Raw genomic sequence first — 26,856 nt, 5'->3', positions numbered from 1 at the left:
CGCGATTTTGCGAGATTACAGTAAACATGGATGTTGTTTAATGTTATTTTAGAACAAAAATAATTACATCCACGTTGACAAATCTCAGAATGTGCTGTACAAATGTTTGACTTAAACTGTATTTACAGTAAGGTACAATGGAGGAAAGGAACATAAGTAATGACGGCGGCAATGGCGAACAGTCAAGCCACATGGTTAGTATCCTTCTACTTTTTAGGTAAAATGTTTATATTATAATAATGTTTTTGACAGACATCGATTTTGACACATCTGTTTCTCTGATACGGGCTGTTACCCCTGTATTTACTGCAGGACATCTGTAAGTTTTAATACAAAACAAACATTTATTGGGTAATTATTCTTCTGACTTACTACAAATCCAAGGTAAATTTAACCTTCTTGCCCCTATTACATTGACACCAGCCATAATGTTAATCAAAGATAAAGGGAAGCAACTCCAGTTTATCCATTCTAGACCAAAAAATCAACACAAATGGGCATGCAAAAGGGGAGAAAAGAGAGAGAGAGAGAATTGCTATAAATAGACGAACTACAATTCGTGGGTACCGAGATGATGAAATTTAATGGTGGTCTGCCTCCTATATGGTTTTATAAGTTCATATATCATCAAAATTCTTTTCTTTATAGCTTCACATTTATTTTTGCAAAATTATTATAATACAGAATCAGAAAAAAATAATTACTGCAGAAATGGTGACCCTTTAAAGTTATGTAGTGTTTTGTATACCGGATTGCAGCTCAGGTCCATGGGCCTTTTGTTCTAGAATTGAAGATTCTTTCTTAATTTTGTCGAAATGTGAGTTCTGCGAAAAGATTTAAAGAGTTTCAGACAAGTCACATCAAAAATATTCAAAATATTGGAATATTTTTCAAAAATTGACTTTCTTTTACCTTTTTCTACAAAATGGTCCATTTTTGACACTTTGTATGCCTCAAAATGCTAATATTTCCCTATTTCTGGGAAAGTCTGAGATGAAAAGCATTTATTTCTAGAAACCTTGGCCAGTATACAGGAAGACAAGCTGCAAATTTGTTGCATTGAAGGTAACTGTAAGGAACTATAGTGAAACCTGTAAGCCCACCCTCTAAAAATGTTGGTGTGGTAACAAATCCCACTTGTGTCCACATAAGTAATACTGTTGATGGAATAGGGCTAAAAGCCATGTTTTTCTATCCCTGGCTTATATACATACATACAAACACAGTTTGTTATACGAAGTATGAATTATTTATTAAAATATGGATTGATAAATGTAAAATAAATGCTGTATTTAGGTGACAACCAGCCACTCTAATAAAAGGGTCGCAAAGCACTATTTTTTTTTTAAAAATGGGAATATTTCAGTTTTTAAAATACTTAAACAATCAGAGGTATCCTTGAAATTACATAGTGTAAATGTTATGTGGAAGCAAGTTGTTTTAATCTTTACATCAATGTCCTGACAAAATGAGATGGAAAAAGGGAGTTCTGACATAATTCAAAGCATAAAAGGGGTATGAAAAGGCTATTAATTAATATTTTATTGCCCTGTAGGTGCCACATTTTCAAAGATCACCACAAATAATAGATTTACATTCAAAATGTAAAACATTAAGCTGCAAAAAACACATCTACAACATATCCATTTTGGGGTGTGGACTCATTTGGAAGAAATGTCATAGGATTACATGTTTGACCATAAACAAAAAGTCTTAGAAATCCTTGAAATCTTATATGTAACTATTTGTTTGTGTCAAATAAAATGCTCGGTTACAATTCAAGCACAAAATCAGATTACTGCTAATTTGGAGTCAACAAATGTTCAATTGAATATCCAAATATCATCTTCAAGAAAAGGGGTGGGGAGGAGAGGGTGAGCCAGTCTAAATGAAATGAAGACAGATAAATTTCCCTGCAAACACATAGATTTTACTTTCTCGAGAAGGGAAATGCAACAATTTCAGGTTTTGAAAGATTAAAATTGTGTTAAGCCGGAGGAAAACAGCAGCAAAATGCAGTTCACTCATGTTTTGAAAATTCTAACACACCTAAGCAGAACATAATTAGACTAAATTTCTTAATTTTTAAATTTTTGACAAACACATGAATATTTTTTCAATATCTGACAAACACATGGATCCTTGCCAAGTTATTTAACAATGAAAATAAAGACATGCAAGACATTTTGGTTCACTTTACAACAGATGAATAATTAAAATTTTGACAGCAATATTGGGGGTAATCTGAAGAATTTCAGACAATTTATCATGATTTTTAGGCAAAATTGAGTGAAATTATGATACTTTCTTCCCGTCTAACCTGTATAATGCAGAAAAAGTAAAAATCATACATTAAAATATTTTCCACTAATTTTGAAAAGTAAATAAACACTGAAAATCATAAAATTTTGACTAAAATCAAAATTTCCCCTCCCAAATTTGTCAAATATTTTTGAAATTTTACCATTTCACATTTTTTACTATCAAAATGCCATATATCACATTTTCTGACAATTTGGAGATCATATCATCAAATTTAGGCCTTTCATCCACTGTCAGGTTGTTTTCATATAGGAGGCAGACCACCATTAATTTCCCCATTGACTTCAATGTTAATTCTGGCCTCTTTGCCCACCTCCAACTTTTCCCCAAATTTTCGTTGGGCTGAATGCTTTTCACTACAGACAGAGGAACAAATGGTCATGTCTTTGCACTAAAATTTGTATGAGGTTGACCACCAAAATTTTGAGATACACAAACTTGAAAAAGCATACTAAAAACATGTAACTAGTTGCCGTACATATCGCCGTAGCTAACCTGATAACCCTCTTATCCTTCCGCCTCAAAACCATGAATATTTACCAAAACCTGGCAGAAAATGTTAATTCAAACCCTCTTCGTCCATTCTAGACCAAAAAATCAACAAAAATGGGCATGCAAAAGGGGAGAAACGAGAGAGAGAGATTTGCTATAAATAGACGAACTACAATTTGTGGGTACCGAGATGATGAAATTTAATGCTGGTCTGCCTCCATCTATAGGAGGCAGACCAACATTAATTTCCTCAGAGACTTTAATGTTAATTGTGACTGGTGCCAGCAAAATCAATCACTTGGGTCACTTCACCAAAACTGAGTTCTATACATTTCCTGAAAGCCACAACTGTACGCTTTAAAATGCAACAAAAATTGCCTTTCGGACTGCTGGTTGTAAAATTGTTTAACGTGAAAAAGACCACTAATTTCAAATGTTTCAGGGAGAAACTTGATCATGTTGTGTTTCAACATTCCTTATTAAATCAATTTTTGAGGCATTTAGAGTTTGGATAATTAAAAATGATTTAGAATTCAGAGAGAAAACATTTCAAACTATTATTTGGTGATGATAACTGAAAATCAATAATTTCACACAGACTGCTGTGTATGGCCTATAGCGCAAAATGAATGAATACGACTTCCGACTGATTTTGCTTGCACCGGTCACAATTGTTGTCTCTTTGCCTCCTAATTTTCCCAAAAGTTTTGTTTATCTGAATGCTCTCCACCAAAGGTGGAGCAGCATCTGACTATGTCTTGCACCAAAGCTTGTATGAGGTTGACCATTTAAATTTTGAGATAACTTGAAATATACTAATTACTATATAGGCCTGCATGTAGTAAACATGTAACTACATGTAGTTGCCCTACATATCACCTATAAGTTCTTTTATCGGTCTGCCTCTTAGTCTAAACCATAAATATTCACCAATAATTTATAGAGGGTGTGAATAGAAGGAACTACATGTACATTTGGTAGGATTCGAGATCGGAGAAGTAATTGGTGGTCAGGGGAAGTATTTAGTGGTCTCCCGCATCTTGCTTATGAAATAGTTGATGTTATGCATTCATACATTAATCCTTGTAACCCCTTGTTCGGTGATCCTGTGTGAAAGACAAGCGCTTAACCATTTCAATTGGACAGGTTTATACTTACATTGTATCTTTAAATCCTTAAAACTATATTTAATTACTTATCCCTCATTCAGAATTGCTGAATAATTTTATGAATCTAACTTCGATGTAAGCTTATATGTATGTATTTTATTTCAGGATTTGTTTGTGGGTGCAGGTTTGGCTATTAGTGGTAACTTACTCATTAGTATTAGTCTAAATGTACAGGTATGTTAGTGTTAAATTTATCTTTTCATTGATAAAATCATAATTGCTTACTTGTCCAATCTGCATTGATTTGGTGATTAAACTTTATGTAAAATTCCATTACATCAATACCTTGACTAATATAAGTTTGATAATGAGGATTTTTTGCTTAGGTTAAGCAGAGTGATAAACAATTTGATTGCTAGATGCTTTATAATAAAAAATGATAAATGTGCAAGTAATTAATGAAGTGTCATCTATTAATTTTTGGATGGATGCAGGCGACACAAGCCTCTGCTTTGGTTTGTTTTGATTGTCCCCCGCCTTTCGAAGAAAGTAGGGGACTATTAAAATGGGTTCGTCCGTCCGTCACACTTTTTGGGACACAATAACTCTCTTTCTAATTGAACTACAATGTTCAAACTTGGTGTAGGTGTTTATTAGGTCAATGCCTTGATGGAGTTCGAAGATGAGCATTTTCGGCTTAGGGTAAGCAGAGATAAGCAATTTGATTGGTTGATGCTTTGGGACACAATAACTTTAGTTCTAATTAAGTGAGAGTGATGAAACTTTGTGTATAGTTTCATTACATCAATACCTTGACTAAGTTCGATAATGAGCATTTTCTGCTCAGGGTTAGCAGAGCCATAAGCAATTTGATTGGTCGAGACCTTGGTACACAATAACTCTCCTTCTAATTGAGCTAGAATCTTCAAACTTGGTGTAGGTGTTTATTAGGTCAATGCCTTGATGGAGTTTCGTAGATGAGCATTTTCTGCTTAGGGTAAGCAGAGATAAGCAATTTGATTGGTTGATGCTTTTGGACACGATAACTTTAGTTCTAATTAAGTGAGAGTGATGAAACTTGGTGTATAGTTTTATTACATCAATACCTTGACTAAGTTTGATAATGAGCATTTTCTGCTCAGGGTAAGCAGGGCGATAAACAATTTGATTGGTCGAGACTTTGAAACACAATGACTCTCATTCTAATTGAGTTAGAATGTTCACACTTGGCATAGGTGTCTTTTAGATGAATGCCTTGATGGAGTTTGAAGATGAGAATTTTCGGCTTAGGGTAAGCAGAGATAAGCAATTTGATTGGTTGATATACATGAGACACAATAACATTAGTTCTAATTTAGTGAGGGTGAGGACACTTGGTGTATAGCTTTATTACATCAATACCTTTACTAAGTTGGATTATGAATATTTTCTGCTGAGGGTTAGCAGAGCGATAAGCAATTTGATTGGTCGATACTTTGGAACACAATAACTCTCCTTCTAATTGAGGTAGAATGTTTAAACTTTGAGGCACGATAACTTTGGTTATAATGAAGTGAGAGCGATGGAACTCTGAATATAGATTCATTATATCATTACCTTGACTAATTTCGATGGTGAGAATTTTCTGCTTAGGCTAATGAGCGATAAGCAATTTGATTGGTCAAGACTTTGGAACATAACAACTCTGCTTTTAATTGAGATAGAATGTTTAGACTTGATGTACAGTACACTTCTAGCGGAAGTACTAAATTTCCTCGAGGTCCGACCTGGGCGGAAATGAAAAATCATGGACGTCAGTTAATCAATCCGCTCTGGCCACGTTCAAAATTCCGCTCTAAATTTCCTCCGCGAATTTAAGTAAACCGCCGACCTCTGCGATTATTTTAAACCGCCGCCCACCGCAAAATTTTAAAAAGTCGGACTTTCCACGCATGTACAGTCAGCACATCCATAGCTGGGTTGAAATGGGTTTATTTATCGTGCGATTCCACGGCAGTGATATCGTAGTCAAATATCGGCTAATACGGCATGCAAAGAAAAGATTATTAATTTAACACGGTTAGACACGCAGATTTTACTGGCTTATATTATATTGAAAAATAACAAATATCAAACAGGCTTTTAAATAATGAAATAAACAGAATTATGGCTGTACCGATACATTACTTCATCAATATGTTCGACATTTTTAAGACTTGCATCGATGGACTATTTCAAACTCATTAAAATTACGAAAATTTCAAATTTTATTTATTTATTATTATTATTATTATTGAAAAATTTATAAAGCGCATAGCTTCCACCGTTAGGTGCCCATATGCGCTGTACACAATTAAAAGATACATAATTAAGAACTACATATAAATAAAAGGGTTACAGAGAATGTAAAATAACCACAAGTATAAAATGACAAGATAAAACATACAGAATACATTTAAGTAAAAAAAACCCAAAAAAACCCCACAGGTTAAAAAATTTGAACATATTATATAAAAGTAACTTTTAAAACATTTATATAAAAGCTTCTTTAAAAAGATGTGTTTTTAGATGCTTTTTGAAAGTAGCCAGTGATGAGCATGTTGTAATGTCTAGTGGTAATTTGTTCCAAAGTAGGGGGGCTTGTACATAAAATGAACGGTCACCAAATGAACTTAAATTTGCATAACGTAATTTTCAAATTACGAAAATTTCAAAGTTTACAAACATAGTACATTGAAATAGCCATTTCCATTCTGACAAATAAGTCACACAATGCATTTTAAATTGATAAATCACACCTGAACAAGTAATATATCTTCAGGTTTAAATCACAAATGAATCAAATGCCTTCATGTCCTGTTTTTAAGCACACATAGCCAGAAGTCACCGTCAACCTTGCTGAACTCATGTACATTAACACGTATTACTCGTATAATACCTTGATGGTCTTTTCATTTCGGCACCAAAGAGTCTGAGTCAATGCATACTGTCAGTCAAGATTCCTAATTAATTACGTGAATTCACACATGTCATCAAAAGGAATTGATAATTGACTAAAATAGAAGCCCCTTTAACAACAAATTGTTACCATGTCGTATTCTTGTAAACAATACTTTTATTCTGAATTGTCAGTAAGTAATCATTATCCAAAAAAGTTGACCTCATTATTAAAAAACAATTACAATTGGGACGCGACCAATCTGGATTTTCACACAAAATAGGTGCCCTTGTCATGGCTAAATTACGAACGGGCTACGATGAATAGCACACCCCCGTCCCCCTACAATATACATCATGTATTACCAGTAGGTTACAAGGGATTCTATTAATTTAATTACGATAAAACTCGGAATTTAAAAAATGTGGATATAAGAGATAATTCAATTTTTGAATCGGTACAGACTTAAAGGTTGGCGTATGCACCGTGTGAAAAGAATACTTAATCATCATATTCGCAGTTGACATATTCCGTTAATAAAATCATTCGTTGAACCGGTGGTGATATTTTTTTTAAATTTGGCACAAAAATCATCCCTTATATCGCACCATGCCCCTTTAACTTATGCATGCTTTTTTGTTAGGCAATTTCCTTTGTACTCTTTGATGTGAGTATCGTTAAATTCTTGTTCATAATTAAAACTGATAATAAATCAGTATATAAAAAAATCTCCAGCATATTTTATGACATCCACATGCAAATCGCTACCTTCTAAATACATGTGTGTTTATTGTCGTCCATTTTCAGACAATGTTATCAGAATTCACGAAACCTGGTTTCATTGTCTGCTTGTCGGATTAACTAATGACATCGAAAATTGCTATGTGTATGTGCTTTGTGGTACGATTCACGAATTAAATACCGATGTACATTATAAATGAATCCAGCATTACGGACATTTTAGGAAACGAATGCAATACATTGGTACACTTTAGTTATTTTTCAATGTGCAATTTGAAAAGAGTATTATGAATGATTACCGTCGAACTAAAACGAATAATATACTCGTGATATTGTTCCATTAGATATGTGTTTCTTTCTAATAACTTTGTGACAATATGGACTAAATTACTCTTGACTATTTTGAATCACTGTGGACCATAATCCTCCGCGAATTTTATGTTTCCACCGACTATACTCCGCTGCGAATTTCATATTTTCGCGGACAATAATCCACCGCAAATTTTATATTTTCGCAGACTTTTTTCCTCCCAGAACGTCCCTAATTCCGCGATGTGTATATGAGAAAAACACCGCGATTTTTGAGCGGAAAAAACGACCACAAGGACTAATTTCATACTTCCGCTAGAAGTGTACTGTAGATGTTCATTAGGGGAATGTCTTGACTGAGTTCAATGATTAACATTTCGAGCTGAAGCTAAGCAGAGCTAATCAATTTCATTGGTCAATGCTTTGGGACAAGATAATCTTGATTCTATCTGAAAGAGAGTGATGAAACTTGTGTATAGTTTGAAAGCTTGATACTTTTGAAAAAAAAAAAATGTGCGATTAATTAATGTGTGTCATCTATTTATTTTGGGATTTCGGCGTTTGGCATCAGCCTCACTGTTGGCTTGTTTTACTTATTATGAGAGCACAAATTTTCAAGTTTCTGTCCATTGAGCTTTTCAAATATTTTTCAGAAATATACTCATATGAAGAATAGTAAGAGAGAAGCACCTGTACACTATACTAAAGATGTTTTATGGTGGTTAGGTTTAACATTAATGGGCTTAGGAGAAATAGGAAATTTTACAGCCTATGGATTTGCTCCAGCATCTCTAGTGGCACCTCTAGGTACAACTACCGTAGTTGGTAAGTTGTTAATAGAAACTGATTCTGCTGCATCTGTTTATGTTGGACATATCCAAGATTGGCAAAAGTCAGACTGCATGCTTCCCGGGGCCTCAATACCAAACAGCAAGTAATATGTGGAGGTCGGTTATGCCTTGTGATGAGTGATTAGACTATAAATATAGGTTTATCTCCTAAATATCTTGGTTCCTTTCGATATTGGCATGTATCAGACGATAACTACATGGATTACTGCCTCTGATTGTATGAAAACGAATTATGGCCCCTGATTGTATGAAAAATAGCTTTTTTTGGTGTAAAATATGGGCATATTTTGCATGGCAACTGCTTGTTTTGTGATAATCTATATATATATTTGTGACTGTCGTTTGTCTGTCTGTCTGTCTGTCTGTCTGTTCGGGGTTGGCGGCTACGCTAGGTCTGCCCTGAGTCTGAAATTTGGGGTATAGGGGTAGCTCGGACCAAGGAGTAACATAGGCCAGGTGGCGTTAGTCTACCACTTCCGGTTTCGGAGTTATGACCCCCGAGCGAAGTCTGTGTGTTCGGGGTTGGCGGCTACATCTGCCCCGAGTCTGAAATTTGGGGTATAGGGATAGCTCGGACCGGGGAGTAACATAGGCCAGGTGGCGTTAGTCTATCACTTCCGGTTTCGGAGTTATGACCCCCAAGCGAAGCCTGTCTGTTCGGGGTTGGCGGCTACACTAGGTCTGCCCCGAGTCTGAAATTTGGGGTATAGGGGTAGCTCGGACCGGGGAGTAACATAGGCCAGGTGGCGTTAGTCTACCACTTCCGGTTTCGGAGTTATGACCCCGAGCGAAGTCTGTCTGTTCGGGGTTGGCGGCTACACTAGGTCTGCCCCGAGTCTGAAATTTGGGGTATAGGGGTAGCTCGGATCGGGGAGTAACATAGGCCAGGTGGCGTTAGTCTACCACTTCCGGTTTCGGAGTTATGACCCCTGAGCGAAGCCGGTCTGTTCGGGGTTGGCGGCTACACTAGGTCTGCCCCGAGTCTGAAATTTGGGGTATAGGGGTAGCTCGGACCGGGGAGTAACATAGGCCAGGTGGCGTTAGTCTACCACTTCCAGTTTCGGAGTTATGATCCCAGAGCGAAGCCGGGTATCCTGCTAGTGATGAATATTGTTCAGAATATGATATGCTACATAACAAATTATCAAGAAATACTTTTTGAAGTCTGTTGTTGATGTTAAAAAGAGTGGAAAGTTTTTTGACCCTGGAAGCTTTTTGATTCTATTTCCTGAAAGTGACATCTTCTTATTATGACCCAATTATTAACCCAACAATTTTTGTAGGGATTGTGATTTCAAATTCCATTGCATTTAATTAAACTTGTAAAATAACTCTAGTTCCTTTCAGATTCAATGATATAATATAAATATCAGCCTTTAAACTGTTGATAAATTTATTATTGCAGCAAATTTCTTCCTAGCAGCTTTATTTCTAAAAGAGAAAATAAGACCAGAACATTTATTTGGTATGTTGTTTGAATTAGTAATATTTAATTTTTTAACATAACATATATGGATAATACTAATTTTAGTTTATTCACTATACAAAGTCTCAAAATATACAGTTTGATTTTCAGGTGTATATGGATACTGGCCTGAAATAACAATAGAGATATCTGTCAAATGTTATTCAGGCATCGATATTTCCGCGCACATGCGCACGGCGTGCGCAGGCACATTTGCTTTAAAAAAACTTTTTTGCAGGCACATTTTTAAAGATGTTGCCACGCAGGCGGCGCCTGCGCCCGGCACTATTTTTTGCCGCCCAGCACGAAGAAAAAATCGAAGAAAGCCGCCCAGTCGTATTTAAACCCATACGTCCTTCTCTGTACACAAACTCAGCGCTCAAAATTTACCACGGCAATTAAACGGCAAAGCCATGGTAAAAGCCGACATACGCAAACCATGTCTGTCACAGCATAATTTATTTTTGTGTGCCGTAGTAGACCCTATCATCCCAAATTAGTTTAAAGAAAGATATATTGATATTTTGTTTATTTATACTTAGAATTATTCTACGGTCTTTATATTTGTTAATTGCCGTAAATAGGTCACCCAGACCAATTTACGGCACTCCAATGTTAAAGGTTTGAATGTCGTAATTGTCCAACACGTGCCTTCAAATTTTCAGGATGTTTCTTATTTTATTTCTTACCTGTGTTGACCGTGGATTTGCTACGGCCCGAGAGTAGGAGGACGATGAGAGCTTTCTCAGTTTCTGCCTGACCTGATTCTCATTCCACCGTAATAATAATAATATTTGTGAGACACGTACAACAACTTTACAAACAAGTCAAATAATACAACGTGTTTTAATTATCAATATCTACCTGTTGTCATAATTCGTTGTACTCAAATAAAACACAAACACCGTTTTAAGAATCGTTTTAATTTTTAATCTCAAAGTAATAAAGTAATATTTGAAAAAAAAAACAACAAAACAACAAATACCGAAAGGTCCTCAACTTATCTATTGTAACTTCCATACTCATGCTTGTACATGTAGTTGTGAATAAACTGTTATTATTATTATTATTATTATCTATCCAGAGAAACAGAGTGGGGCGGGACAATTTTATGCTCGGTCGGTGGTGTCAAAAAGTTTTTAGATCCCTGTATCATTGATGAAAATTAAGTGAATTTGGTAAATTTTGAATATATAAATGGAAATTTGATTTGCACTGAATCAAATACAAAAGGCAGAAGAGGCTCTGAAAATACACCAAGAAGGGTTTAATTTTCATAAAAGACACGCCCCCCCTCCCAAAAATTGTTTTGCCTCGCTCCGCTCGCCACATATATTTTTACACCACTCACCAAATCCTGGCTACATCCCTGTGTTTCAGTATGACCCTGCAGGCACATTTTCAAGTGTGTGCGCAGGCGCACTCAACTTTTATAGAGCCCTGATGTTATTTTATTTTTAAGGTTGTGCACTGGCTGTTGTAGGTGCTTTTTTATTGGTAACTTTTTCATCAAAGGTAGGCATTATAGAATATAAAAGATTTAATTAGTGATAGCAGCACATGCCTCTGAACCATTGAGTATGAAATAATATTTTTTTTTTTTTGTAAACAATATTTTATTTCAAGTGGATGAAAATGGATCAGGGAACAGGCATAGCCTATGTCACCCCTCTTCTCATACAAGGAATATAAAACATATAATTAACATATAAAATAATGTGGAAAAATCATATAAAGTAAATAAGTTATATATACACTATTTATACAAATAAAAAAATGGTGCTATTTTATAACATGATTAAAAATAATATAAAATAATATGATATTAGTGGTTTCCTTTTAACGAAATGTAATAAAGTCAATAATTTGGCTATAATCTGGTTACAGTCAATTGCTAATGAAGTAAATCAGTTCAGTAGTTGCTGTATGTTAAAGCAGTTGTCTGTCACCATTATTCTAGAGTATTTTAATGCACAAGGTGTTTGACAAGGGGTGATCAGGTAATTGAATATAAAAGCATGTGGTTACCATGCAAGATACATTTTGCAAGAGGACAAGCAAAAACAGCCATAATCCAGGATGTTATGGTCTGAAATGCGACAGTATCAAAAGAAATCAAAATTGGATTAAAATTGTGATCTCTAGAGGGTCCACAAGCTAAAAACAGGGACCATAATCCATGAAGTTACGATCCGATATGTGCGTATATATTTGAACGTTTATTATATGCCCACATTGAAATGTGCATTAATTAATAAAATACAATATAAAAAAAACATCATTTTATCCAACGTTTTGTCAGTAAAAATACTAAGGGAAAATTATGCATGATTATGAATGATTTTGAAACCTCCTGGATTTAACTCATTTAAACCGAATCAAGTCTATGAATCCACAGACTTTCTGATCTTTATCAGGAATTTTTTGTACTATGGTACACACGAAATCATGACCAGGTATATTTGACCTAGTCAAAATTGATCCCATCAAACCGTCTGTAATTGGTATGTGTTACCTGTTTCTATTGATTGGAAGTTTCTCACATTGAAATGTGGACGTATCGCCCCTGTCCATTTGTCAGTCCGGCAACCACAGTTGCTTGTGGATGCTCTAGAGGCATTACTGCTGGAGTTATGGCCCTTGATCACTTTGAAAACTCTTGTGGATGCTCTAGAGGCTAAAGTTACTATCCCACCATCCCCGGTGATCTCATTCTGTTCTACTCCACTATACCCTGGGTTAATCCATAGGGTTTCCACGATTTCAAATTATCTGCCCAGGCCTTGACTGTAGGTAAAGTCTATGAACCAATCAAAAAACAGTTTACAAACCAGTCTTACAAATGAAACAGCCTTCGTTTCGCGTTCGTTTTTTATAAGGGTAGATAACCATATTCATGTACATTTACTAACTGATTTATGTAAATAATGTATATATTATTAATTCATATATATTTAATTGTATTATCCAAATCTGTAGTATTTTTCGTTGATTTCAAATACGTGTAACATCTATATGTTTGACTTTTGTTATTATTGTTACTATTCGTTCTTCGTCTGAAATGTTTCATTCTGTTAAGTTTATTATTATTGAACTTAAACTTGGCAATTTGATTCTCAATAAAACTCTTGAACCTACAAATATATAAACACCTGTCCAGTCTTCATTATTACATTATATAATAATTTTAATTTGTTGCTAATAAATACGCATTTAGCATAATTTGGACTTCTCTCATTTAGGCACCCTCTGGTGAATTTCTAACCAATTTCTAACCTTGTCTCTTGAAGGGGAGCCTTTGCGTTTTGCTTACTTTACCTGATGAGAGTTACTTCCCTTTGCCAACTTCCTTTTCAATTAACGATTTACGGGATTGGTTGATAAAAATAGCACAATCATCAAGGGCAGATAACTTGAAATGTGTCTCCCCCCCCCCCAATAGATTAACCCAGGGGTTAGTGGAGTAGAATGGAATGACAACACTGGGGAAACAGAGAATGCTGTCTGACAAACTTTACATTTATTCACAGTGTTTACGGTCATGAGATGAAGAAGCTTATTGATTTTCAACAATTTCTGATAATTACTGCCAGAGTTATCTCCCTTGATCACGTGAGGCTAAAGTTATTATCCGATTGACAATAAATATATACTCAGTGTTTAAGGTCATGAGACAAAGAAGTCTATTGATTTTCAACCATATCCGATAATTAATGCCAGAGTTATGACTTTGATATCTTTGAGCAATCTTGTGGACACTCTAGAGGCTAAAGTAGATATCCGATTGACTTTAAATTTATACACAGTGTTTATGATCATAGTTGAAAAGTTGAAAAAACCTATTGATTTTCAATGATTACCGATAATTACTGCCAGAGTTATAGCCCTTGACCTCTTTGAATATTCTTGTTCACGCTATACAGACCAAAGTTATCATCCGATTGACTTTAAATTTATACATAGTGGTTATCGTCCTGAGACGAACCTTATTGTACTTTTTAAACAATTTGTGATAATTATTGCTAGAGTTACGGCCCTAGATGACCTTGAAAAATGTTGTGGATACTCTGAAGACCAAAATTATCATCCAATTGACTTTAAATTTATACACAGTCTTGAGACAAAATCTATTGATTTTTAACGATTTCTGATATCTTGAACAGCTAAATTCATGATATTAAATGTTTTGTATACTAAACGTTAACATGTGGCAGATCTAGAACCCAAACAAATTCTAATGATTTCTGATAATTACTTAATGGGTTGTTACTCTTAATCAAATTTTAGTTTTCATTACCGACAAAAGAATAAATATGCGACACCCCTTGTTGACTTAGATGCTGTGGGCGTATGTTTCGTTACCTGGCAATCTTATCTTTAAAATCTGATAAAAAATATGACTTCTAGAGGGTCCACAAGCTAAAAACAGAATCAGGAGCCATGATCAAGGAATTTATGGTTCGATATGCATGAATAATAAAGGAACCAAGATCTTGGGATATAAACATATATTTTAAGTTTCATCAAAATCGGATAAAAAATGTGACCTCTTAGGGGGTCCACAACCTTAGTATTAACAACTTTTCCACTATTTGTTTACAAGGAGTGGCTATATTGTTGGGCAGTTTCAGACCAATTTTCATGAGAACTCAACCGTCATTGGGCTGTAACGGTGGTATATTTGAACAGTTTTTAAAATGGGATAAAAATTGTGACCTCTAGAGAGTCCACAAGCTAAAAGCATGATTTTTCGTATAATCAGGGGCCATAATCCAGGAAAATCTAACCAAAACTGCCGAACAAAATGGCCGCCCTTTGTACGCAAATAGTGTAAAATATGGTATACTAGCAGGATACCCGGCTTCGCTCGGGGGTCATAACTCCGAAACCGGAAGTGGTAGACTAACGCCACCTGGCCTATGTTACTCCCCGGTCCGAGCTACCCCTATACCCCAAATTTCAGACTCGGGGCAGACCTAGTGTAGCCGCCAACCCCGAACAGACCGGCTTCGCTCGGGGGTCATAACTCCGAAACCGGAAGTGGTAGACTAACGCCACCTGGCCTATGTTACTCCCTGGTCGGAGCTACCCATATACCCCAAATTTCAGACTCGGGGCAGATGTAGCCGCCAACCCCGAGCAGACAGACTTTGCTCGGGGGTCATAACTCCGAAACCGGAAGTGGTAGACTAACGCCACCTGGCCTATGTTACTCCCCGGTCCGAGCTACCCCTATACCCCAAATTTCAGACTCGGGGCAGACCTAGTGTAGCCGCCAACCCCGAACAGACAGGCTTCGCTTGGGGGTCATAACTCCGAAACCGGAAGTGATAGACTAACGCCACCTGGCCTATGTTACTCCCCGGTCCGAGCTACCCCTATACCTCAAATTTCAGACTCGGGGCAGACCTAGTGTAGCCGCCAACCCCCGAACAGACAGACAGACAGACAAACAACAGTCACAAATATATATATAGATCAAATTTGTGGACCCTCTAGAGGTCACAATTTTCATCCGATTTTGATGAAACTTGGAATGCATGTTTATGTCCCAAAGATCTTGGTTTCTTTCGATATTCATGTTTATATCGTAAAGATCTTGGTTCCTTTTGATAATCACACATATCCAAACATATCTTCCTGGATTATGGCCCCTGATTGGTCGAAAAATTGCATTTTTAGCTTGGGGATTCTTTAGAGGTCCCAAATTGTGGATGGACGGATGTCGGGACAGACTGGGGCGACAACAATATATGTCCACATTTTTAGGTCTCCCACTTTGGCCCTTCTTTTTGTATTTTCTCTGTTTTGTATCTGTTAGACAGACAAGTGTTTTCCATGATTTTTTTTCAATGTTGACGATACTGAAAACTTTATTGTCAAGCATTTATTAATTGTTTCATTCTAATTGTTTGTATTTTCAGAAAGAGAGAGTTCTAGATGGCAGTGAAATAATGCAATTATTGACAGAAATTCCTTTTATTATTTACATTGTAAGTATTTTTCTCTAAAATTAATTAAATTAAAAGATTGGAGATTTTTATACGCCCACATTTACATGTCGACATATATTGTCGTCGGCTACAGGTCACAATTTTTATCCGATTTTGACGAAACTTGAAATATAGGTCTATCTCCCAAAGATCTTGGTTCCTTTCGATATTGGCATGTATGGGACCATAACTTCATGAATTATGGCCCCTGATTGTACAAAAAATCACGTTTTTAGCTTGTGGACACTCTAGAGGTCAGAATTCTGATCCGATTTTGATGAAACTTAAAATGCATGTTTATAAACCAAAGATCTTGGATCCTTTCGATATTCGCGCATATCGGATCGTAACTTCCAGAATTATGACCCCGGATTGTACGAAAAATTGCGTTTTTAGCTTGTCGTCCCTCTAGAGGTCACAATTTTTATCTGATTTAAAAAAACGTTTTAGTATATCACCTTTACACCCTAATGATGGTTGAGTACGAATGTCATGAAAATCGGCCTAAAACTGCCGGACAAAATGGCCGCCCAATGTACGCAAATAGTGTAAAAAATATGGTATATCAAGGTTGTAGACCCTCTATAGGTCACAATTTTCATCTGATTTTGATGAAACTTGGAATGCATGTTTATGTCCCAAAGATCTTAGTTTCTTTCGATATTCGCGCATATCAGATCGTACCTTCCTGAATTATGGCCTCTGACTATACGAAAAATCATGTTTTTAGCTTGTGGTCCCTCTAGAGGAAACAATTATTATCCGATTTAAAAAACGTTTGAATATATCACCGTTACACCGTAATGAAGGTTGAGTTCGAATTACATCATGAAAATCGGACCAAAACTGCCGGACAAAATGGCAGCCCCTAGTACGCAAAAATATGGTATATTGTGGGCCTTCTAGAGACTACAATTTTGATCCGATTTTTAAAAAAAAACCTTGAAATACGTTTTTATAACCCAAAGATCTTGGTTCCATTCGATATACGCTCATATCAACTCTACAGGGATTGCTATTTGGGTCATAAGGATGCCCTTTAGAATTTTTTTCAATCTCATATTATGATGGTATTCCAATTTATGTTATCTTTTGAATACGATACAGAGTTATTGACAGATATTTTTGAAACTTGGTGGGATTGTACCATAGGATATTAAAAAGAACCCTATTGACCTCTGAAGGCTTTGATCGAATCTGAAAATGCTCAAGTAAAATATGTAATATTTTCTATTTATAGTGTGTAGAAATTGCAAGTTTATGTGTCCTGTTCTTCCTGCTGTATGTGAAAAAATTAAAAGTTATTGTTGTATTGATTTTGATAACAGCTATAACAGGTAAATTATAATATACTTACTACATTATATACATTTAGTTTCTTCCTATTACTTTATTAAACAATTATTACATGTGTCTTCTATATAATATCTCCAAGTTTATTTTCTAAAAGATACATCAACTATAATATTTGATTATATGATCAAATTTCAGTAAATCTCACCTGATTATTTAAACTGGGAATCCATGTGTACATACTGCATGATGTGTATATATATTGCACTTTGTAATAACATGGTAAGAGATGTGGATGTAAAGCATGCTGCATGTTCCCTGGAACTCTCTTCATATGGTTCCAGTACACTTTACTACACAAAACAGTCATATAAACCTATGATATCTTAAAGCTACATTCCCAGAAAAGTATTTATCGGGTGGTTATTTCCAATAAAAGTATGGCAATTTTGGTATACATGGAAAGTAGAAATATCCAATCTTACTAGAAAACTACTGGATTCCCTGAAAAACACTCATGGAGCGCATACAGGACAAAAATGTAAGGGTTTCCCTAAAGAGTGTCTGCACGCGTGACGTCGAAGTTTGCACGCGGAGATTGAGCACTTGATGTACATTTTGATAAACTTTATGAAGAATTAAACGTACAACACTTCGATATTTGTAATAAATAGTCAACGATTAAAGACAACATCGTCTTGTGTATGCAATGGATTCTCCTCCGACTTCGCTTGCTTGCTAGGTACCGGGAGAGGTAAGTCACGTGACACAAACATGACCTCTTTTGATCGATTTTTTATAGCCAGGGTATTTCCCGACAATTGCAACGCTTTGAGAAGGATTTGAAGCAAAATTATGATAAATTAATTAGTTTGAATATGTTTTTAGTCCAAATATATCATCAGATCACCCAGTTTGTACCCGGGAATGTATCTTTAGGTGTAGAAAGGTCAAGATTGAGTAAATATCTCACAAACTACCGTTTCACCTATATATGGAAAATAACAGTTATGGTAACATATCACACCATGTGCATTGCAAACCAGTATTATGCATGCAGTATGTTGAAATGGATTTCTAGCTTTATATTATACACAAAGAAAAAAGTTATGCACCCCCTAATATTTGTGATGATTTCTCCCTGGGATTATTTGAAATAGTTAAACAAGGTACAATTATGGGAAGTGTGGTGTTTGCGCGTTACGTTTTAATCAATGACGCGTGACAGTCGCACCTGCATCGTTTGTGGCATGCACGTGCAACATGCTACCCTCGATGATCACAAAAAGCGGTATGATCCAACTGTATTTGTGAGTATTTAACGTTGCCTGAAACGGCCATTCAAGTTATATTTATAGCACGGCTTTCATGGGTTAACAGGTTTAACCAGAGGCCGAAGGCCGAGGGGTTAAACCTGTTAACAAATGAAATGTGCTATAAATGACTTGTAACATTGACAACTGCTCAACATGCTTGTTATTATTGCACAGAAAAACCACCCTACTTCTCTATATGATTTCTACTAACATGTCTAGTTATTGCACGGTTAAGCTCCACCCAATCTACTAGAGGAAAAACAATCTGCTTATTCAACGAAAAGAACAAAGGAAGATTTCCCATCCATGTTACAAGCATAATTATTGAACATGGCACGGAGACGATTGTCAGTGGAGATCAGGAATCAGATTATTGGTATGCATTCTGCAGGAATGCCCTTTAAAGCGATAGGACGAAATCTGGGCCACCATTACACTGTTGTTAGCCATTTAGTCCGGAAGCATGTGCAGACCGGAAGTGCAATGGACTGTCCAAGGTCTGGAAGACCTCCTGTCACTACACCCCGAGAAGACAGGCTACTGATACGACATACACGCCGCGATCCTTTCCTTACATGTCCTCGGCTGAAAAGACTGTGGTTACCCAATCGACCCATCAGCACCAGAACAGTCAGAAATCGCCTCAGAGCGGCAGGACTGAATCCAAGAAGAGTAATTAAACGTCCCTTGTTGAGAGACCACCATAAACGTGCAAGTTTGGCATGGTGTTTGGCCAGATGACACTGGAATCTGAGGACGTGGAGGAAAATTCATTTGTCAGACGAAAGTCGCTTCTTGCTTCATGTTACTGATGGACGTACACGTGTTTGGAGACAGAAGAACACAGCTTATACTCCTAGGAACATTCTGCCAACTGTTGCTTATATGGCGGTGGCTCTGTTATGGTGTGGGGATGCCTGCAAGCTGGATTTGGTCACCATCAGGGGCAACTTAACGGGAGCTCAATACATCAGGGACGTCCTACAGCCATTCGTTGTCCCTTATTTCGATAACCATCCACTTGCTAAACGACCTCAGTACATGGACGACAACGCCAGGCCTCACCGATCATGTGCCGTAGTGGATTGCATGAGGGCCAACGCAGTGACAACTCTACCCTGGCCAGCATTAAGCCCAGATATGAACCCTCTAGAGCATGTATGGGACATTATAGGGCGCCGAATCCAGGCACGGAACCCTCCCAGTACAGAACTTACATCATTTGGAGGCAGCTCTGCACGCTGAGTGGATGTTGTTGACCCGAGAACAGATCTGAAATCTGACTGGAGGCATGAGACGTAAAGTGGAGTGTGTCATCCGGGTACATGGTGGGTCCACCAGGTACTGATTGTTCTTACTGAACATGTACACTAGTGTCTACAAACAACATTTATATGTGACAATATCAATGCCAATGCTCTTTCTTTGATTTGCAGCTCCATACTTTTGAGAGCTTTGTTTCATGGTGAAAACAGTACCTGTATTAACATAACGTAATCGATATTAAATTATAATCCAAGCTAGCCATTGGTGCATTTCTGTCTTGCCAGATGGTTGTTCTATCAGATGACATTTGAATTTCAGAGTAGTTTAGCGTTATTGCGGACCTAACATGTTTTTGCCTTTCGGCATAGTGAAAATATCAGGGGATGCTTAGCTTTTTTCTCTGTGTCTATTTACTGTCATGTATATTTAACATTGTTTATAACTATTTATCTGTAGCATCTTTTACTGTCATATCTGCTAAAGGTGTTAGTAGTATGTTACAAGTTACTATAAGTGGTGAACCACAGTTTAAATATCCTGTTTTATATATTATGTTGATAATAATGATACTGACAGCTGTTGTTCAAATCAAGTAAGTTCTACTTTTAGTATTAAAATACTTAAAAGCAGATGAAAAGACAAGAATATAGACTTTCAGCTCATACATGATAAAAAGATATACCAAAAAGCATATTGGTAAAAAAAAGCATCAATCCTAACATAAGTTATGGCTATCTAAAAGTTCACATTACTTTCATGTTGCGATCTTTATTGTTACAGCACACTTGTTACTGAGTCTTTGATATCAATACAGGATTTAATCTCCAAAGGACACAAAATATGAATCTGTAATTATGACATGGAACTTCTGATTATATGGTTTGAATGATACAATATTTAGAAACTTACAATAAGGTCATGCCATGTCAAGTGGACCAATGCTTGTAAAGTGACCTCTTCAGAAAATTATGAAAAAAAATATGTTAAAATACATACAGTCTTATGTAAAACTGCACAGTTATATGACTAGCATTAATATCGATGGAGATATGACCATTGAATCGAGGTGCCCTTTGGCAAGTTTTGAAACTACTCTTATATGCTTGATTTTTGTGATCTGATGTTATTCCTTCTAGTCAATTTATATTCTTGAAATTATTGGGTTTGTAAGAGAATGTTATATAGATTAAGAATTTACCATCACATTTTACAGAAAGAGTACTGTCAACTGTGTATGGAGTGCCTTAAGTGCCAGAAATTGATACTTGTGCAAAAAAGAAAAAAATATTTCGATACAGTGTAGAAATTTTACTACACTATATTAGAAGTTGTTACTTATCACATGTATAATTGATAAAATGGGTTCGTTCGTCTGTCTGTCTGTCCATCCGTCTGTCCATCACACTTTTTGGGACACAATAACTCTCTTTCTAATTGAGCTTGAATGTTCAAACTTGGTGTAGGTGTTTATTAGGTCAGTGCCTTGATGGAGTTCGAAGATGAGCATTTTCTGCTTAGGGAAAGCAGAGATAAGCAATTTGATTGGTTGATGCTTTGAGACACTTGGTATTCAAACTTGGTGTAGGCGTTCTTTAGGTGAATGCGATTAATAAATGGGCTATTAATTAATATGTGTCATCTATTTTTGGGGGGATTTCGGCGGGGAAAACAGCCTCACTGTTAGCTTGTGGCACTTACGGCACTCCATACACAGTTGACGGTACTTTTTATACCCCCACATTGAAATGTGGTCGTATATTGTCGTCGTCCGTGTGTCCGGCATCCACAATTGCTTGTGGACACTCTAGAGACTAAAGTCAATATCCGATTGACTTTAAATTTATACACTGTGTTTAAAGTCATGAGGTGAAGAAGCCTATTGATTTTCAGCTATTTTGGATAATTACTGCCAGAGTTATGGCCCTTGATCACTTCAAAATATCTTGTGGATGCTCTAGAGGCTAAAGTTATCATCCAATTGACTTTAGATTGATACACAGAGTTTAAGGTCATGAGACGAACCAGTATATTTATTTTCAATTTTGATAACTTGAACAGCTAAATCCATGATATTAAATGTTTTGTATACTAAACGTTAGCTTGGGGCCGAAATTTATAAAAACCAAACAAATTCTAATGATTTTCTGATAATTACTTAATGAGTTGTCACTCTTAACCAGATTTTAGTGTATTATAAATGTTTCATTACGGACAAAAGTATAAATATATGCGACAACTCTTATTGACTGCCCGGACGATTTAGCTGCTGTGGGCGATGTTTCATTGCCTGTCAACCTATCTTTCTGTAAAATGTGATGGTAAATTCTTAATCTATATAACATTCTCTTACAAACCCCATAATTTCAAGAATATAAACTGACTAGAAGGAATAACATCAGATCACAAAAATCAAGCATATAAGAGTAGTTTCAAAACTTGTGAAAGGGTACCTAGATTCAATGGTCATATCTCAGTCACTATTAATGCTAGAGTCATATAACTTTAGTTTTTCATAAGACTGTAGGTACTATTACATATATTTTTTTCATAATTTTCTGAGGGGGTCACTTAACAACTTTCTGAGAATTTGGTCCACTTGATATGGAATGACCCAATAACTATTCTCCTCAAACCTGTTCCATGTCAGAAGTCAAATCTTGTCATAATTACAGAGACTAAAGCAATTTTTATTTGTTTACTTTAAGAAAAGTATGTTTATCAAAAAATATTTTCAACAGTGAATCCACAATATGTTCATCTATTTCAGGTACTTAAATCAAGCTATGAAAGATTTTGATTCAACTGTTGTAGTTCCAACTAACTTTGTTTTTTTTACATTGAGTGCAATATTAGCAGGTATTTAAAAACAAATTGTTATTTTTTTGGTAAGGCACTATCAAGTTTATAATTGAAATGATATGAAAGAAATGACGATTAACGTCCTACTGTTCTGCTCCGAATTGTGGGTGGGGAGGGGGTATTTATAATGGAGTTTTATGTACCAGGCACAAGAATATGCATCTGATGTAATTAGGGGGTTAGGTGGTCAAGTGGTCTAATGTGTGCACTTTCGATCATAAGGTCTGTTTTTGATTGAAGTGGCATGGTTTTGGTTTCAAGTTTGTGTCTAGGAGTAGGATCGACAGCCCAACCATGTGGGTTTTTTCCAGGTCCTCTGGTTTCCTCCCACTGTTAACGGCCCCTATGCACAAGCGAATAACTGAAATAAAATGGTACAATATGTTGGTCCCAAAATTACCTAGTTTGCGTCGAGTGGATATAAACCACATTTAAAAGTAGCTTTTGCTTTTGTTTACGACAACTTGTAATTATTATACGTTTACAGGTATTATAGTCTATAATATATTATATGTTTACAGGTATTATAGTCTATAATATATTATATGTTTACAGGTATTATATTCTATAAAGAATTCTGGGGAATGAGTGGTTTAGAAATATGTATGTTTATTTTTGGGTAAGCTATGTACACTATAAATTTAAATTTGATATTTGAATTTAAACTAGCAGATCATAAATTACTGTAAATCGGTTATTTTGTTTTAGAATTTTCTGTTTGTAGATGTCATTTGAGGGAGTTTGCTGCTGTATTCTATAATGACAAAATGAGTTTGAAACATGATGTAACTGTGATTTATCTTCATATATTTAGGTGTATTATGTGTTTTGTTGGTGTTTATTTTATAACACTTGGTCTTCCTGGATCTCATAAACCAAAAGAAGCTCAACCACAAATAACATCTGAGGTCTTTCCATGTAAGTTTTTTATTTTAAATTATTAATAGAGAGATGAGAGAGATGTCCACTATTCTGTCATTTTGGGACTAAGATGGTTCAATTTTATTTCAATAATTTGCTTGCGCATAGGGGTCTTTAGAAGTGGGAGGAAATCGGAGCACCTGAAGAAAACCCACAAGGCTGGACACGTGACCCTACTTCTTGTCACATACAAGCGGGGAATCAAAGCCACACCATGCACTTTACTCAATGACAGACCTTCTGATCCAATGCATACGCGTTAACCATTCGGCTAGTTTTAGAACTAGAATTATCCCACCTCATCAACAGTAGTTTCCATTTAAACACATTTTAACTACAGTAAACTTGGCATAAGTCGGATTCGTATAAGTTGGATCTTCGCTCAACTTGGATAAAATCATTTGGTCCCTTTGATCCTGCACGTTTTTCTTATTAAATTTCTGCGCATAAGTCAGATCTTCGGTCAACTCGGATCACAATGTTCGGTCCATTTCCGGCTATTTTCCTTCGCCTAAGTCAGATCGGCAGTATGTTCAGAATTTGACTAAGTCAATTTCATCCCGATGGTCTAAAATGCGCTTAGGTATTCCATGCATAGAGCCCCAAAATACTTTTCCCTATCATTTTGACTCAAATCAGCCCATTTGACGCAACACAATAATAGAATTTTCCGGAAAATTCGGAACTCGCTGTCTGCTGTATGAGACACTTTCCGTGAAAATTTATTGAAAAGGTCAGCTCTTCTCAAAAGCAGAATCTATACTAATGTGTGCACTTAGTACTGATGGGTGTCATGCATAATACAGAGTATGGTCACTGTCTAAACACCTGATACTAATCTTCATCGTTGTAGTTTTGTTGTATTTTCTGCATGGGAAATATGGGCATTTTAATATATAAAATAATGAACTGAATTTGTTTACTATCTGAATTGGAATTTCTTGGATAGTTTTATTACGGATGGGCCTGACAAGAACAGCTGTCTAGTCATTTGGATGGGACGGGAAACCAAGGTCTCGTGTCGACATTAAAGTGCATGTAAGAGATTCCTTGGCAGCTGAAATTCGATATATGAATAAGCCGTAGTGCCACTGTCCGGGCAAAATTTCCCTCATAGCACACTGCATGGAGAAAGGCGGTCTTAATTAGCCCAGTCAGAGCAGAACATTTTTTTTATTACGGACAACAGATTGTTTCATCTACATTTTTCATTTCCACTTATTTAGTGCTCACACATAATTCTGAATTCAAATATCATTAAACTCTTATGGAATTTGATCAGTTGTTGGAATTCACTAATTACCTGAAGTCTGAAAATGCTGTACAAACAATAAAAAGGGCTCATTTGAATTAAAATGAATATGTCCATTAATAACATTTAAATTATTTCTTTGAATATTTAAATAGTAAAATCAACATGCAGTGTGAGGAATTCACTACACAGGAATTCAATTTCTATGCAACCTTCCAATCAAAAAGTTTCTGAATCCTTATATTTGCAAACAGGAATCCTGACTAAATCTTTCTGGCATAGCCTATACATGTACATGGCATACTTAAATGTAATTGTTATAAAGACAGTATTGTAAACTATGATTTCAGCGTGGTTAACAGCTAGTGTTAATGTAGGACAAGTCCAACCACAAGGGGAAGTTAATCATAATATATTTGATGGAAGTGGTAGTGATCGACAACCTATACTTACAGCTCAGGAAATAAATAGTTCTTCAGAAGAGATAAACACAGATGTTTATCGTAGCAATTCTGTTAATCAAGAGGCTAGAAACTATGGCACAAATAATTATGATAGTGACTAAACCAGGGCTGCTTTTTTTTGGCTCATATTTGTCAGTCCCAACTGAATTTAACCATGCAATTATATTTACAGTTTTTATTGTGTAAAAACACTTAAACCCTGGGATAGTGCTAATCATGTTCATATTCTTTGAAAAAAATTGTACTGCTAGTCAGAGATAAACAAAATACTCAAAAGCTGGCAAAATGTTGAAGTGAGGACCCCTGATAAAAGAACATTCCTATAAAATATTTTATATCTACATATTGTTTAAAGATCTCTGTTAATATTTATAAACAACTTCAGTTAAAAATTATTATGCAAATTGATTGTATGATTGTTATAAGTACTAATTGTGTATATATTACATAATGTGGTATCTTGCAAAGTAATATACCAAAGCAGAACAAAAACATATTTGTATTGTTACATAAATTTATTTGAATAAATCATTACCATGAATTTTTAGAAATGTCTTATGTGCATTATGTATTTGTAGACATATTATATGCATGGAGTGCATTTTGTTTTGTAGACAGTATAAAGTCTTTATGCATTTTAATGATACTTCATTTCATTTTCATATCTGCTTAACTACATGATTGTAACAACCTACCTTGTGCACAATGCATATTTTGTTTATTTATGAGCTGTTGCTCTAGAAAATTTACAAACTGAATGTGATATTACTCGCTTAAACGATCATATGAATTATTGTAAATTAATATGATTTGTATATCGTAATGAATATTATCACATTCTTTTGTATAAAACAATTGTGGATGATGATTTGAATTTTTATTTATATTTGTGTTTAATTTTAATCAATGTGGTGTATTGGTAATTTTGAGTATTTATTAGTCTAGAACCATTGATGATCAAGAAAAGTACACTGTATATACTTCTCAATGTGACTGGCTGTGATGACAAAAATCAACATTTGATATCTGCTACTTGGGTCTATTTTTTTTGAAAACAGACAAAAAACAATCAAGTAATATTATCCAGTGCAGTCTGTTTATTTGGTATTAAATAATATTGATCAAATGTATATTATTATAAATAGTATTGTTTTGGTTTTCTAACTTTATTGCATTTATCTTTTACTAACTATTAAAATATTATTTTTGTCCATTATATAATTGGACCATGTTTTAAATACAGTATTAAGGTTTATTTTCTTGTTATTTTTTTTACAGAAATACTT

At 35.5% G+C, this 26,856-nt stretch overlaps 1 protein-coding gene across 1 annotated transcript; it reads left to right on the top strand.

The window, feature by feature from the left end:
- Positions 1–15: 15 nt before the first annotated feature.
- Positions 16–26,856, top strand: LOC126819647 (NIPA-like protein 2). The gene is made up of 12 exons (XM_050547801.2): positions 16–194; positions 4,089–4,157; positions 8,544–8,715; positions 10,147–10,206; positions 11,669–11,721; positions 16,131–16,199; positions 17,440–17,536; positions 20,531–20,666; positions 22,842–22,930; positions 23,489–23,552; positions 23,748–23,851; positions 25,457–26,856. The coding sequence occupies exons 1-12, from the start codon at positions 138–140 to the stop codon at positions 25,669–25,671; spliced, it is 1,185 nt and encodes a 394-aa protein (XP_050403758.1). The 5' UTR covers positions 16–137; the 3' UTR covers positions 25,672–26,856.

This window comes from Patella vulgata, chromosome 4, assembly GCF_932274485.2.
Source record: "Patella vulgata chromosome 4, xgPatVulg1.2, whole genome shotgun sequence".
Lineage (NCBI taxonomy): Eukaryota > Metazoa > Mollusca > Gastropoda > Patellidae > Patella > Patella vulgata.
The sequence above is the reverse complement of the archived record's forward strand: the minus strand, read 5'-3'. Positions and strand labels throughout refer to the sequence as shown.

What these genes read in the sequence shown, in the direction of transcription:
- LOC126819647 (XM_050547801.2), top strand. Translation starts at nt 138, where the DNA reads ATGGAGGAAAGGAACATAAGTAATGACGGCGGCAATGGCGAACAGTCA. An exon ending in TTTGATAACAGCTATAACAG is followed by an intron (nt 17,537 to 20,530) that starts GTAAATTATAAT and finishes ATTTATCTGTAG; the next exon opens with CATCTTTTACTGTCATATCT. An exon ending in ATATGTATGTTTATTTTTGG is followed by an intron (nt 23,553 to 23,747) that starts GTAAGCTATGTA and finishes TCATATATTTAG; the next exon opens with GTGTATTATGTGTTTTGTTG.